This window comes from Heptranchias perlo, chromosome 5 (assembly GCF_035084215.1).
Source record: "Heptranchias perlo isolate sHepPer1 chromosome 5, sHepPer1.hap1, whole genome shotgun sequence".
In the NCBI taxonomy this organism is placed as follows: domain Eukaryota; kingdom Metazoa; phylum Chordata; class Chondrichthyes; order Hexanchiformes; family Hexanchidae; genus Heptranchias; species Heptranchias perlo.
Window position 1 is genome coordinate 50684571 of NC_090329.1, and position 16916 is coordinate 50701486.

At 42.1% G+C, this 16916-nt stretch overlaps 1 protein-coding gene across 1 annotated transcript in view; it reads left to right on the forward strand.

Annotated features, from left to right (window-relative positions):
• The first annotated feature begins 3381 nt into the window (after positions 1-3381).
• LOC137321367 (syndecan-3-like) overlaps positions 3382-16916 on the forward strand; it is a 56999-nt gene continuing 43464 nt past the window's right edge. The window contains exon 1 of the mRNA XM_067983752.1: positions 3382-3597. Within this exon, the coding sequence (XP_067839853.1) occupies positions 3535-3597 (63 nt within the window). The 5' untranslated portion in view covers positions 3382-3534. The remainder of the gene's footprint in view (positions 3598-16916) is intronic.

Here is a 16916-nt window from a genome sequence, read left to right on the forward strand (position 1 = left end):
TGTCATGTAACATTATATTGACAGTGTCAGTGACAGTGTATTTGTCATGTAACATTACATTGACAGTGTCAGTGATGTGTATTTGTCACATAACATTATATTGACAGTGTCAGTGACAGTGTATTTGTCACATAACATTATATTGACAGTGTCAGTGACAGTGTATTTGTCACATAACATTATATTGACAGTGTCAGTGACGTGTATTTGCAATGTAACATTATATTGACAGTGTCAGTGACAGTGTATTTGTCATGTAACATTATATTGACAGTGTCAGTGATGTGTATTTGTCATGTAACATTATATTGACAGTGTCAGTGACGTGTATTTGCCATGTAACATTATATTGACAGTGTCAGTGATGTGTATTTGTCATGTAACATTATACTGACAGTGTCAGTGACGTGTATTTGCAATGTAACATTATATTGACAGTGTCAGTGACAGTGTATTTGTCATGTAACATTATATTGACAGTGTCAGTGACAGTGTATTTGTCATGTAACATTACATTGACAGTGTCAGTGATGTGTATTTGTCACATAACATTATATTGACAGTGTCAGTGACAGTGTATTTGTCACATAACTTTATATTGACAGTGTCAGTGACGTGTATTTGCAATGTAACATTATATTGACAGTGTCAGTGACAGTGTATTTGTCATGTAACATTACATTGACAGTGTCAGTGATGTGTATTTGTCATGTAACATTATATTGACAGTGTCAGTGACGTGTATTTGCCATGTAACATTATATTGACAGTGTCAGTGATGTGTATTTGTCATGTAACATTATACTGACAGTGTCAGTGACGTGTATTTGCAATGTAACATTATATTGACAGTGTCAGTGACAGTGTATTTGTCATGTAACATTATATTGACAGTGTCAGTGATGTGTATTTGTCATGTAACATTATATTGACAGTGTCAGTGACAGTGTATTTTTCATGTAACATTACATTGACAGTGTCAGTGATGTTTATTTGTCACATAACATTACATTGACAGTGTCAGTGATGTGTATTTGTCATGTAACATTATATTGACAGTGTCAGTGACAGTGTATTTGTCATGTAACATTATATTGACAGTGTCAGTGACGTGTATTTGCAATGTAACATTATATTGACAGTGTCAGTGACAGTGTATTTGTCATGTAACATTATATTGACAGTGTCAGTGATGTGTATTTGTCATGTAACATTATATTGACAGTGTCAGTGACGTGTATTTGCAATGTAACATTATATTGACAGTGTCAGTGATGTGTATTTGTCATGTAACATTACATTGACAGTGTCAGTGACGTGTATTTGTCACGTAACATTACATTGACAGTGTCAGTGATGTGTATTTGTCATGTAACATTATATTGACAGTATCAGTGACGTGTATTTGTCACGTAGCATTATATTGACAGTGTCAGTGATGTGTATTTGTCATGTAACATTATATTGACAGTGTCAGTGACGTGTATTTGTCATGTAACATTATATTGACAGTGTCAGTGACAGTATATTTGTCATGTAACATTATATTGACAGTGTCAGTGACAGTGTATTTGTCATGTAACATTATATTGACAGTGTCAGTGATGTGTATTTGTCATGTAACATTATATTGACAGTGTCAGTGACGTGTATTTGTCATGTAACATTATATTGACAGTGTCAGTGACGTGTATTTGTCATGTAACATTATATTGACAGTATCAGTGACGTGTATTTGTCATGTAACATTATATTGACAGTGTCAGTGACAGTTTATTTGTCATGTAACATTATATTTACAGTGTCAGTGACGTGTATTTGTCATGTCACATTATATTGACAGTGTCAGTGACAGTGTATTTGTCATGTAACATTATATTGACAGTGTCAGTGACGTGTATTTGTCACATAACATTATATTGACAGTGTCAGTGACGTGTATTTGTCATGTAACATTATATTGACAGTGTCAGTGACAGTATATTTGTCATGTAACATTTTATTGACAGTGTCAGTGACGTGTATTTGTCACATAACATTATATTGACAGTGTCAGTGACAGTGTATTTATCATGTAACATTATATTGACAGTGTCAGTGACGTGTATTTGTCACATAACATTATATTGACAGTGTCAGTGACAGTGTATTTGTCATGTAACATTATATTGACAGTGTCAGTGACAGTGTATTTATCATGTAACATTATATTGACAGTGTCAGTGACAGTGTATTTGTCATGTAACATTATATTGACAGTGACAGTGACAGTGTATTTGTCATGTAACATTATATTGACAGTGACAGTGACAGTGTATTTGTCATGTAACATTATATTGACAGTGACAGTGACAGTGTATTTGTCACCTAGCATTATATTGACAGTGCCGCCTACTGGTGCAGGGCTTCTCGAATCCTGAGACTGCTACTACTGTTAAATTCCCGTTCGTCAGCTCAGTAACGCGATGGAGCTGATTTGGCTTCAGAGGTCTGGAATTCGCCAGATTTTCGACTGTTATTCCTTGGCTACTCTCACTAGGTTTAGCATGTGAACCGAGACAAGTTCCCGGGGTGTGACACTTGCAGCCACTAATGAGAGCTGTTTGAGTCGTCGGGACCAACTGCTAGCAAAACCATCCTTCTGGGTGCTGTTGTTTACCATGCAGAAGTGCTACCTTTAGGGCTCACCCCATACAGCACATTTTTAACATATGTTAGATAAAATAAAAACTTTAGCACAAAAAGAGACCATTTGACCCATTGTGTCTGTGCTGGTGCTACCTCCACCCCAGAGCTATTTGCTCTAATGCCATATCCTTGTTCTTATGGTAGCTACAAAGCAGTCACTTTAGTGAACTATTGCTCCCCGATGGGTCTCCTCTGTAGCATGGCAGAACAGTTTAGTGATATGGCTCATGTATCTACAGCTATAGGACATAAGATGCTGCTATAATCCATATCTTTCATCCTTTGAGCAACAGTGATAAATTGCCATTGAACTTGGCTTCGGATAAAGTTACTTGTTGCACCCTATCATTTCTGTCTAGGCATTAACAGAGTTAAGCGAATGCCTTTTCTAAATAAACCAATAAGGAGTCATTGGGTTGCTCCAGAGTCATCAAACAAAAACCAAACAAAAGTGCCCCCTTGTTAGAGGGACACAACTAATAAAGTTCTGAACCATGAAAAAACAAAGGAAACATATAAACTTAAATAATACGTGGTTGCTAATATCCAGTATACACTCCAGTTCCTGTGATTGGTTATTCTCCTTTAAACATTTTTTAAATACAGTTGAACTTTTAAAACAAAAATAAAAAGTGAACAAATTTCATTTCCTACCCAGATGACTAATGCACTTTTCACCGGGATAGTTCCTACCGCTTTAAGAAGTGGTGTGGGCGGGTGGCTGAGATTTTGGCGGTGACGCTGGGAGCCGGGGACTACATTAGCCGGGAGTTCGGCTCCGTGGAGGCAGTTTCACAAATTGTTGAAACGGGTTTTTTGCCGGGGGAACAAAAAAGGAGGAAAAAAATGAAGACATCAGATTTCAGTCTTAAGTTTCTTTTGGCCATGGGATTTCCTTTCGTCTTGTTGGTAAGTGTTGTCTTTTGTCGAGATGATTGTATAAAATGTGCTCTTTAATCGGACGTGGTTAAACTCTAATGGGATAAGAAAGTCGGGTCTCCACTTGAGTAATTTTGTCACTGGATCGAGTGTAAACGAGAGAAATAAAATTCAATTAAAAAAAATCTCGTTTCGTGGCCTTTAGTATGAAGTTTCCTTGCAGAAGATCCGAAATTAAAAGGATTGGGTTTGGTGCTGGGTTCGGTGCGGTTCTAATTCGCCGAAAGGATATTTCCTGAACCTGTCGGGCTGACCCGCTGCCTGGGTTTTGTGGTCAGTAGTTACCTGGATATTGCGATACGGGTCTGAAAAGTACATTAGAAGTTTACTTCACAGACACATGCAGAGCTACAGAGAGAGACACACACATATACAGAGAGGGACACACAGACACACACACACAGATAGACACAGACAGAGAAAGAGACACACACAGACAGAGAGACACACACCAGACACACACATTGGAATTAAAGTCGGACAGGAATTGCGGTTGTTAAAATGCTGTGTTGTAACTTTCTTATTCCTAGATTCGGCCTCCTTTTGTTACGATATTGTGCAACTCATAATGTTCAGTCTATAAGTGAAGAAGAATACACTTTGCTTTGATACTTCTAATTTTGTTTTATTGCTGCGATATGCACTGAGTAACGCCAACTGTTACACATCATCGTGCGTGACCGTAGACTCTATATTAAACCATGTAACCTGGGTGAGGTACAATTGGATATCTCACCTGGATTAATGAATGTGACCCAATTATTATTTTGAATGGGACCCTCCGGTAACGTCAGTTGACCAGTTGCCATAAAGAGAATTTATAAAGGAAAGTCACATAAGTAGGATAAGTCAAAGTATCAAGTATTATTTTAATTTATTAACATTTTAAAACTCCAGAATGTTCCAATAGCATCGGACGTCTCCATTTGAAATGAGGGAGAGGTTGTATTACAGAAATATACACTATATTAAATTATACTATAAACTATTATTGAGTGTACTCAGCTTTGGCCAGATCATCATTTCCTAAACCAAATTTAATAAGAAAACCAAAATTTGGGTCAGTGAGCCCAAATAATAATGGAAATTGACACTACTTGCAATCCTTAAATAGGTTAGGGATCTCTTAGTCCAAGTAACATTATTAAAGTATTTTTTGATTTCCAAATTTTGATGATGAATTTCCCCCTTTTTCCTACTCTAGGTTGTCAAATCATGGTACTTAAAACAGTTGTCACGCTTGAGGGCATCAAGTGCAATGACGATTTGTGTGTGTATCTCCTTGTAAATTCAAGGGTGGTTTCCTTTCATGACCTTGATGATCCTTGAAATAATAGACAAAATTATTCCACATCTCTACCTATTTCTGCCTACCTCTATCCCAAGTGTCTTAAATGGCTTTTTTGATGTACAACAGTAAGACTGCTAAAAACTGCTGAAGATCTCTTAAGTATATCCAGACTGGATAGTTTGAGTGTTTTAGGTAAATAATTCTCAAAGTAGTCAGAACAGCAACCTCAAGGCATTCATGTTCTTTGGTGGAATAAATATTATTCAAGTTGGGTGGGGGGAAGCATCAGTTTAATTAATGCTTGCATTGCTCTGTGAGTTTCACACTGAGTTGTGTTGCGGTGGTGCAAATATGATAACTTCACAAGTCAATTGCATGGTTTCAGTTTCTCTGCCTCCACAAAGACCCACACAATTCAGTGGCTTAGCACTAGAGTAATGCTAGCTCCAGTGTAACAGTTACAGCTGATACAGCACCCAAGAAAGTCCAAACCATCATTATAACCACACCAGCTACATACCAACATGAGTCTAGCCTGTGGGCCAATAGACATGCACTGATGAGTAGATACTGCGTGTGCAGGGTGTGATGTGGGCTATGCACATTAGTCCTGATTTTCTTCAGTATTGTGGATATTGATGTGCACGTATAGGCAGTGGCGGAGCTCAGTTCGGCTGACTGGGGAGGAGGCAGGCTTGGGGGTGGGGGTCGAACTCGTGATTTGTTGACTTGACAGGAAAGGGACCAAGCTGGGAACTGGGGAATGCTAACATAGCTGGTCCGAAGGCTGAGCCAGGGACTGCACAGACTTGCAGGCCAAACCCTGGGGCCATAGACGGGTGACAGAGAGGTTCCTGGGAGCAAAATAGAGGTGGTCCTCTAAAGCCGCATTGGCTGGCTTCAAAATGATTGGTGATGGGGGGAGGGGGGGTCGCCTGCTCCCCTCTGGCTCCGCCACTGTCTATAGCTATGTGTTTGTAGCACACACTGCCCATCCTTGTCTGCACATGCACAGGAGTACTGCAAGTTCTAGAAGAAGCAAAAGTATTGTTTTGTGAAACCATGTAAGTGTAATGAGAGCGTACATGTCCTAACCTCTCAAAAATATACAAAGTTCAGACATGTCTTAATCTACAGAATGTTTTACTTTGTCTTAAGGATCTGCCAAATATTTTATCCTCAGATTATTATTTCCAACTATTCTATTAAAGGAGCTATGCCTCTTTTAAAATGGCATTGTTGGATATGATTTGGGCAGTAACTATCATATAAACTAAAATGTTTTTATATTAGAGGATTGGAAGGTCCAGTGGTTTAAAACATTGTCCTCCTACCTCTGACTTATCCATCAAAATCTCTTTATTTTCTTATTTGCTGCTATGTGTAAGGATCATGACGCAGACTGAGCAGTCTCAAACCAGTTGATAGGCTGTACGAGCTAGCCATAGCTTACTGTGAGTTGGTACTAAATTGACAATATCTGAAATACTGCATGAGGCATGAGGGAAAGGTAAATGATGCAGTAGGGGATGCTGTTCTGTGGTTAGTGTTAAGGACTGTTGCTAGAAGGGACAGATGGCGTTTTACCTTTTGTCTGGCTGCAGAGTGTTCTTAAACCTGACATCAGTTACCGAATGTAGAGAATTTTCTGTTTCTAATTTAGATGTGCCATATCTTGGTGACCATTTTGTTTAAATTGTGGGTGGGTTGAACGAACCTGCGCCTGCTTGTTCATACTCGCCTGGAACCTGTTGGACAGCACATATTGCAGCAACAATATTGTACCTTGCAGCTTGGGTGGAAGAAAATGAGACTATCTGGTTTGAAGAATTGAATTCTACTTAGGGACATAAGAAAATACAGGCTGGTAAAAGTCACTGCATTCCATCTGTCCAGTCCCAAATATAGCATCAGTAGTATTGAGAATATATTAAAATTGCTTTTTTCCAAGTAAATTTTGACTTTGCTATCCAAAGATACAATATGATTTAGTTCCCCAAACATGTCAGAAATGGTTAACTTTTTTAAAGAAATAACTTTGCAAATAATGAGTGATTCAAGGTGCACTTACAATGGTAGTATCAATGCAAAGCAAAACCATCACTAACGTTATAGTGTAAATTCCACCTAGGTCTGGACTCAGCTCCGGAAAATGTGTTGCACCAACTGTTGATTTGTAGTATAAAAGCGACCTTGGCATACAACACCCGGTGCTTCATAAACGGGGGGATGTGAACCAAAAAGCTGTATGTATATGAAATGAAATGTGTCAATATGGGGCATTTTATCCCTTTTAAAGTCTAAAGCTGTAAGAAATTCAGTACCTAATAACCGCTGCTTCTCAGTCCATAAGTTTACACCGTGCTCTGGTCAATGTTTGTTATTTTGTTGCTTCTTTTCATCCTTTGCTTTTAGGATGCCATTACCACTCTTGCAATATTTTGCTATTGTGGAGTTACCCTTCCTTATAGTTGATTGTTATTAGCCAATTGACCTTTGTTATTGCCTGATCACCTTTCAGCCACATAATTAAAACCAGTTTATAAAGCTTGATGTCACTGACGTGATGGAGAATTGGCATGTGTAGCAGCTTTGAATTGGTTTGACATTTTCTAGAGTTCAATTAGAAGTGAAGGAATAATCTCAAAAGAGACCCTTATATGGTCTCATCTTTGAGTACCTGTGAGAAAAAGACAAATTTGTAAACCTACCACTAGGTGGCAAGCCTTTTGATCAGGGCTAACATGCAATATTTTTGAAGCCAGATGTGTGTGTTGAGGGAATGGTGGTTTGGGGGGGCGGTAGGGAAGAGACACCTTTGTCACATAGTTTTGGCCTCAGTACTTCCTGCTGCTTATTATTTTCAATGAAATTTGGCTCCTATCAAAGAAGGCTTGTGAATTAGAAAACTAAATGCATTGTAGATTAGTAGTTATAGTAAGCTGTTACATCAAATCATGTTCACAATGTAAAAATCAGTTTGTATAAACCCTCTCCTGGTGGAAAAAAAGACCTTAGATGAAGGTTTAAAATCGCTGAATCTGCTAATTTATTCAGCATCGTTGAAAAGTGAAACAATTTAAGGTAACTGAATATTTATTAACATCTGCTAATGTTTCAAACTGTTTCTTGCTTTTATGATTGCTGGAGGCGACTTCTACCCTTTCATACTTCAATTCTTTTTAAGGGTGTGGTGGCTAATGTAGTGTTAAAACTCGTCTCTGATCAAATAAGTATTTATTTCATTGCTACGTGCAACATACAAGTCCCGATTAGAACAAAATACCAGAATGATGAACCGAGAAAGTAAATAGGATCAAAGGGAGACCAAATTGAGGTTAATCTAAGCTTGTCTAAGAAACATTAATTTTCAGCAAGCTCCATTTGAATGCGTCAGCAATGTTTGGTATGGTCACCCCTGTTTTGTGTACACAATTGTCTGTTTTAATACAAGTTTTAGAAAAGGGATATAATAGCCATGAACTGGAAGGTGTAGAGGTATTTACCATGGTTCTCCATGCAGCACTGAATCCCTCTCTTTCCCCCTGGCCTCCATACATGTGTTCCATGTTTTTTCATAGTTTTCTACAACTGTTAATAAAAACTATTTAAGGATGAAGTGTCTTAAAGATACCACAAAATAAATTTTCCAAGTTAACACCCTGGCACAGAACCTCGCTTGAAAGGAGGACAATTTGGCTTAACATTCAGTGCTTCAGATTCTCGGCTCTTCCCAATTTCCCCATACTTGATTCTAATATTGGGTGCTTGCTACTTTTTGTTAAGGTTACAAAAAATAATTCACTCAGTAACACAAGTTTTCCTTTTGGTTAATCAGATTTTTGACAATAGCTATGCCTAAGGGCCTCCAAATCATGCTACTGAGAAGTTCACACAAGCAGATTTTCTGTTTGCCTCAATATGGAATGTGCAGCCTCTCCATTTTGGGATGAGCCCCATGAGTTTAAGTGCAAGTTGGCAAGTGCCAAGGCTTGGGAACCCCCAAGTATGTGCAGGGGTACTGCTGGAATTTACCCAGTTAAAGAAAACTTGCAGTTTGCCAGCTTCCCACTACTTGTTCAGGACTATTCTACTGGTTATGACATTAATTTGTAAGATTATCTAGAACACTGTGGGAAGATCCTGATCCTGAACTGTCTGGGTCAGGTCTACTCCTTCCAGATCTTATCAATGAGCCAGGCTAGCTGGTCAACAATCAACTGTCCTGGAGTTCTGTAGACTTGGCTGTGTCAGGGATTTGATCACTGAGTCTGCTACACTGGGTTGCTCCATCTTAATTTTCCATTGAGCAGTATATCACCCTAGATTTAACTCAATTGCCCTAAGAAACCTTGCTTCTCTTTAATTTCCCCTTCCCTCAAGTTCGTCATTACATGCTAAATTGCACATCCTGGATGATGGCTCTTCATGTAGAAAGAATGTGAGATTGTTTAACAATGCAGTTCCAGATCATAGAATCATAGAAATTTATGGCACAGAAGGAGGCCATTTGGCCCATCGTGTCTGTGCCGACCAAAAAAGAGCTATCATGCCTAATCCCACTTTCCAGCTCTTGGTCGTAGCCTTGTAGGTGCCGGCATTTCAAGTGCATATCCAAGTACTTTTTAAATGTGATGAGGGTTTCTGCCTCTACCACCCTTTCAGGCAGTGAGTTCCAGACCCCTACCACCCTCTGGGTGAAAAAAATTCACCTCAGCTCCCCTCTAATTCTTCTACCAATTACTTTAAATCTATACCCCCTGGTTATTGATCTCTCTGCTAGGGGAAATAGGTCCTTTCTATCCACTCTATCTAGGCCTCTCATTATTTTATATACCTCTTTTAAATCTCCCCTCAGCCTCCTGTGTTCCAAAGAAAATAACCCCAGCCTATCCAATCGTTCCCCATAGCAAAAATTCTCCAGTCCTGGCAACATCCTCATAAATCTCCTCTGTACCATTTGTAGTGCAATCACATCTTTCCTGTAATATGGTGACCAGAACTGTACGCAGTACTCAAGCTGTGACCTAACTAGTGTTTTATACAGTTCTAGCATAACCTCTCTGCTCTTATATTCTATGCCTCGGCTAATAAAGGAAAGTATCCCGTATGCCTTTTTAACCATCTTATCTACCTGTCCTGCCACCTTCAGGGATCTGTGGACATGCACTCCAAGGTCCCTTTGTTCCTCTACACTTCTCAGTATCCTCCGATTTATTGTGTTTTCCCTTGCCTTATTTGTCCTCCCCAAATGCATTACCTCACACTTCTCTGGATTGAATTCCATTTGCCACTTTTCTGCCCACCTGACCAGTCCATTGGAATCTTCAGCAAGATAGAACAACAAAACATCTTTTAGCAAATTCTTGAGCATGTTGCACAAAACCTGCTAAGTTTGAGTAATGTTATCAGTCATATTCCTATCAAAGCATAAGAGTAAAGCCTATTTAAGTAATCTTGTTCCTTCCACAGCCTGAGTATAATCCACAGTTATTGTGGAGTCTATCCAATTTATTTGAGGGAAGTGAATAATTGCAGAATTAGGGAGGAGGTAGTTCCACTGAAATTCAGTAGAACTACTTCCTCACTATGCCACTCTTCCAAAAAAAATCAAGCAAAATTCCAGCATATCATTAACGTGAAATTCTAATCTAAATTATTCAAACTTGACCAGATGAGATTCCTAGTAGAGCAGGAACCATAAATTACCATAGACTATGTGGCAACTTTGAGCTTAATGGCTAGGTTGGATCTTTATCAGTTTTGTTTCAAAGGGCTGTTTGTATTTAAAACCCATTCAACAATCTTAAATATTTGGGCAGTATTCAGTTTAATTTTCATACACCAACTTTTAAATCAACTTTATTCATTTTTTCCAGGAATCGAGTAGACTTTGAGCAATTGGTTTTGGGCTAATGTGTGCAACAAGCAACTGGTCCAAATACTAATCTTGAAGTGCAGATTTTTATTGATAGATATCTGGATTAGTGTCTTAAGTATGTGTATAATTGAGCCAGAGAGGAAACGCAGCATTTCCCTTGTATTCACTGATCTTTTGGACAAAAAAAGGATATTGGGCGCACGTTTTGTAGGTGCTATGTGGACACCTAAGTCCCGAAAATGGCATCTGAGATGTATACAGGACGCCATCTTGGTAAAGGGGTTTATGTACGCGCACCTAACGACCGCCGGCAGCATGCAGAGTAGGAAGATGATGACGCGAATCAGTGCGCATTGCTGATTTGAAGCAGCCGGTGAAATTTTGGAACTCCCCGCTCCAGCCAACACCCTGCCTTAACCTCGCACAGCTGAACAGGACTTAAACGGCATGAAGGACCCCCTACCAACGCTATTTAAAGGGATCATGAAGTACTTACAGGTTAGTTGCTGGATTATTTCTTCTGGCTGCTGGTGTAATTGTATGTGTTTTTGGAAGTTTCCTTTACTTGGGTAAAGTTTCAATATTCTATAGAGAGGACTGGCTGGTCTTGCAGTACTTTTAGTGGCATTTAAAATAAGTGCTAAAAAAAGTTGCTTCCAGACATGGATGGCCAGGTAAGGCTTCCTCTGGTAATTAAACATGACTGGGAGAATGAAGAGAGGCCACACAGAGCAGGACAAGCAGTTAGAAAAGTGGGGGGGGGGGGGGAGGAGGAGGAGCAGGGCACTCAGCAGGAGGCCATGTCCAAGGAGAGTCTTCAGGGACCAATTCTCTTACCTCAACTTCAGCGACGACCAGTGCATCAAATGTCTGTGGTTCACTAAAGGGGTCGTGACTGAAATTTGTCACTGCTGTAGCCACAACTGCAACCTCAAAGCAGAGCAAGGACAGCATTGCCTGTGGCTGTCAAAGTGACCGTGGCTCTTAATTTTTACGGCTCTGGCTCCTTTCAGGCTGCTGCTGGCGATATATGCAACATCTCGCAGTTTGCAGTGCACTGCAGTATGAGGGAGGTCACTGAGGCTCTCAATGCAATGAGAAACAGATTCAATCTCATTCCCTCTTGCCGGAGACAAGCAGGAGGAGCGAGCTCGAGAGTTTGCTTGCATTGCAGGCTTCCCCATGGTGCACGGTGCTATTGACTGCAAGCTCCACATCTGAACTCAGCCATATTCATGAACAGAAAGGGATTCCACTCCCTCTATGTGCAGCTGGTATGTGATCACATGCAGCGCATCATTCAGGTGAATGTCCGCTAACCTGGCAGCAGTCGTGATTCCTTCATTCTGCAGCAGCCCTCTCTTCCACCAGTATTTCAACCAGCTCGGCAAGTCAAAGGCTGGCTACTGGGCGACAAGGGTTATCGCCACATGAAATGGCTCATGACTCAGGTCAAGAACCCACGCACACATGCACAGCAGGCCTACAACAAGAGCTATGCTTCCATAAGGAACATTATACTGTGCAGCATAGGCGTCCTCAAACAACGCTTTCACTGCCTGGACCACTCTGGAGGACCCCTGCAGTACTCAGCTGACCGGGCATCAAAATTTGTTGTTGCATGCTGCACAACCTTGCTATTATGAGGGAACAACCCTTGCCACCGCCCATCAGGCAAGAGGAAGAGGCGGAGGAGGAGGAGGAAGCGGAGGAGGAGGAAGTGCATCAGGAAGAGGAGGAGGAGGAGGAGGAAAAGGCAGAGGAGGAGGAGGAAGTGGAGGAGGAGGAGGAAATGCAGCAGGAACTGGAGGAAGAGGCAGGGAGGCAACAAGGTAGACAGGCCCTGTTAGCCAGGGCTCAGCATGATCAGATTATTAATGAGCGATACCAGTAACTTCAATGACACCTCCCCATTCAACAACAGTCCCACACTCCTTACCTTTCCACTCTCACATGACCATCAAATCATCCTCCTTATGATTACATATTGCTTTCTCACTCAGCTCACCGCAGAAATAAAAACCACCACCAAATGCAAATTCAAATGCGCATTTATAAATTAATACATGATATTATACAAACAAAATGAGACTATTCACCCTTGTACATTCCCTCAGCGCCTGTCATTCTTGTGCCTTTACCGTTCCTAGTGCTCTGACGAGGTGCATCCCCAGTGGCTGGAGAACGGGTGGTGGAAGACTGCTGACCTTCAATTGAGGAGAGGGAACAACACCACCTGCACGTTCCCCTCCAAGTCACACACCATCCCGACTTGGAAATATATCGCTGCCGTTCCTTCATCGCCGCTGGGTCAAAATCCTGGAACTCCCTTCCTAACAGCACTGTTGGAGAACCATCACCACACGGACTGCAGTGGTTTAAGAAGGCGGCTCACCACCACCTTCTCAAGGGCAATTAGGGATGGGCAATAAATGCCGGCCTCACCAGCGATGCCCACATCCCATGAACGAATTTAAAAAAAGATGGCCTTGGAGGATGACCTCGAGCAGCTCTGGGCCAAGAGGGCCCGGCTTCAGACTGCACCATCTCGGCCTGGGCTGCAGCAGTCTGGCTGGCTGATTGACAGGCAATGGCAAGGGCATTGGTGGAGAGGCTGGGATGGGAGCAGGAATTCTGTCATCCTGAGAGAGGACAGCAGGTTCGTTTTTCGGGGTGCCACTGCCACTCTCCCGGGGCGGCGTCTAAGCATTCCTGGTGATCTGCTGGACTGCTGTGATGCCCTGGAAGCCCCTTTCAACAGTGTACCCAGAGCCACGACAGCAGCCGTCTGTGCTCCCAATGCACCAGTCAGACCTTTGATGGTAGATGTTTGTGCTGCAATGGAAGTTGTGATATCGTTCATTAGACGTTGCATCATGGTGGGTTCCACAGGTTTGCTGATGGAGGTGACCATCCGTTCCATGTGAGAAATGATGGGCTCCAAGCTCTGCGCAAAGCCCTGTGCCAAGATGGAGCTGGACTCATCCAAGCTCCTTGTCATTGTGCGCAGGCTTTCTGGCAGGCTTTCCAGTGCACCAAGCATTTGGTTGTGTAGGCACATCAGCCCTTTTCCGTAGCCTGGCCCATCGAAGTCATCATCTGAATTCTCTGCAGCAGAACTGGTGTGTGACCTCACCCACCGGCAAGTTGGCACCTGCGGTATCCTTTCTCCCCGCCCTGGCTCCTGCGCACTTGTGCTCGGTGTCTCACCACGTGCAGATCCCTCTTCTATCCTAGCCTCTAAAGTACGCGCAGTATCAGTGTCTGAGCTGGTGGCTGCGAGTGTAAGATCGAGTAACGGTGACTCTTCATCATCAGTGTCTTCTTCCTCTGACTGGGCAGGTTCTACTTCTTGGGTATCTGACATGACAAAGGAACATGGTGAGGGGGGAGGAGAAGGTAAGAAGTGCGTGCTTACACCATCTGCAGCACGTGAGTCAGAAAAGATTGTGGGATGAGGGAGAAGTGGGAAGAAGAAGGAGGATTAGGTATGCAGAGACCCTCATCATCGATCCCTCCAGCACTGCCAGTGGCCAAGTCTTCAGCGATGGCCCTTTCCATGATCGCCAGCACTGTCTCCTCCATGGGGGTTAGGACGTTTAGGTGCGCTTGTCCTCCTCCAGTTCTTTCTTGCTGCCTCCTGTTATGCGCCACCTTCTTCTGCAGGAAAGAGAGAAGTTTGTTGGTGTGTGTCCTGCAAGTTGTTTCGGTGATGTGGCTGTCATGGTTGAATAGCTATCACTGTGTGTAAAGTGTGAGTTGTGGGTGTGTGGCTTGCAACAGTGGTAATGTGTGAGAGTGAGATAAAGCACATGATTTGAACGGCTGAGCACTAATTGAAAGAGATTGTTGGTAGGTGGGTGATGGGGGTGTGTTGCATTGAGCAGTGGATGAGGCTAGTGGGTAGTTGATAGGATATGCCACTTGAAAGTTGAACTCACTCACCTTGACAACTCGTGTTAAATCACTGAACTTCTTCCTGCACTGCAACCATGTTCTTGGCGCTATACTCCTGGCAATTATCTCCTCCGCTACTGCCTCTTGAGCATATGTCTGGAGGGCCTCTTGCCCCCCCCTGCGGATACAGGATGCCCTCCTTCTCACCACCTCTTGCACCTAGGCCTCCAGTGCATTATCAGAAAACCTTGGTGCACGCTCTCTCGCATGTTCAGCCATTCCTCAAAGTATCAGATTCAGTTTTGAAACACCTCCCACCACTTCTTGCAGCCACCATGCACCTCCCCTTTAAGAGGTGCAGGCTGCCTTTAAGAAGCAGAAGCAACCCGCGATATCAGGGCCCCTGCTGATGCGAGCAGCCAATCAACAGTGCAGGTAGCACTGGCTGCACGCAGCAATCATTTAAAACTATGTTACTTGTTATGTGTCACGAATGTTACGTGTTGTCTGCATCGCAACAAACGGGCGCGGATTCATTACATTTCGTAATCCCAGTGCCCGTTTTCAGGGGTTATCCAATTTTTTTTATTCATTCATGGGATGTGGGCGTCGCTGGCAAGGCCAGCATTTTTGCCCATCCCTAACTGCCCTTGAGAAGGTGGTGGTGAGCTGCCTTCTTGAATTGCTGCAGTCCGTGTGGTGAAGGTTCTCCCACAGTGCTGTTAGGAAGGGAGTTCCAGGATTTTGACCCAGCGACGGTGAAGGAACGGCGATATATTTCCAAGTCGGGATGGTGTGTGACTTGGAGGGGAACGTGCAGGTGGTGTTGTTCCCATGTGCCTGCTGCCCTTGTCCTTCTAGGTGGTAGAGGTCGCGGGTTTGGGAGGAGCTGTCAAAGAAGCCTTGGCGAGTTGCTGCAGTGCATCCTGTAGATGGTACACACTGCAGCCACGGTGCGCCGTGGTGAAGGGAGTGAATGTTTAGGGTGGTGGAAGGAGTGCCAATCAAGCGGGCTGCTTTGTCCTGGATGGTGTCGAGCTTCTTGAGTGTTGTTGGAGCTGCACTCATCCAGGCAAGTGGAGAATTCAACTCCCATTAGTTTCTATCCATTCCAACTTGGTGGAGTCTGTCTAATGAGCTGCTGCTGGGTCTTTGCTCTTTATTTGCATGGAAGTGCACAGGTGTTTAATGTAATGCCTCTTTTTCAGTTATATTATCTCATCACACTGGTCTGCTTACTGAGCTCCTTGTATAGCACCTTGGTACATGTGCAGTTATGGAAGTTTTATGGTTTTATGTCTAACGTGGATTTTATTTTTAGAAACTTCTTTTACATTTAGTGTATTTAGTTTTTCATGGATACTGAGTAATAAAACCAACTGAACTAAAAGCGGCATCATCTCACTCATGCCTCTAAGATTATCTTAATTGCTTATCATTACCAATTCAGGAGAGTGCTATAGTGAGACTACAGTACAATTGGGAGCAATTTTACAAACTTAATTGCTCCAATAAATGTAGTGTTTTTTTTTAAAGAAACCTTATAGGGGCAGCATAGATATCGCAGAGCACAGACAAATGCAGGTTTATGTATTGCTTTAGTCAGTTCCTGATCTGAACCATGTTTCACCAAGCTTTGGTATTACAATATGGGTGGGGGGAATCAGAGGGGAGAGTTGTGGCTGGTTTCTGGTGCCTCCCGAGAGATGGCCAGAAGGGGCATTGGTTCCAGCCTATCCTCTTGGCTATAGATGGGAAAGGGATAAAATTATAATGGGGAGGGGGGAAAACAAGAAATCATATTCAAAAATACTGCCATTTAAACATCGAGTGCCCTGGTTGTTTTAACTAATGTAAAACCAATGTTCAGTATAATCCAAAGCTACTTCACAGGTGAGCCATTGTATTTTTCTTTACAATTAGCAACTTTTGAAGGTTTTTTCTAAAACTTTATCTTATTTTGTGCTAGCCAACTCTTAAAACTGAGGGTGATTTACACCAGTACATAATGCAGGGGAAAAATATTAGGCCTTCAGTTCCTTGTAACATTTCATTAAAACTGGATCAAAGGATGTCTTTCCTAACCATTATTTACAGTGCATGACTTAGATTCAGGTACTAGGTTTGAATCAGCAACCACTTCCTGTTGAAGGATAAATTTTACACCTGCACGTATATAGTAATCCATACAGCAGTCCTTCTTAACTTTATATTAATCAT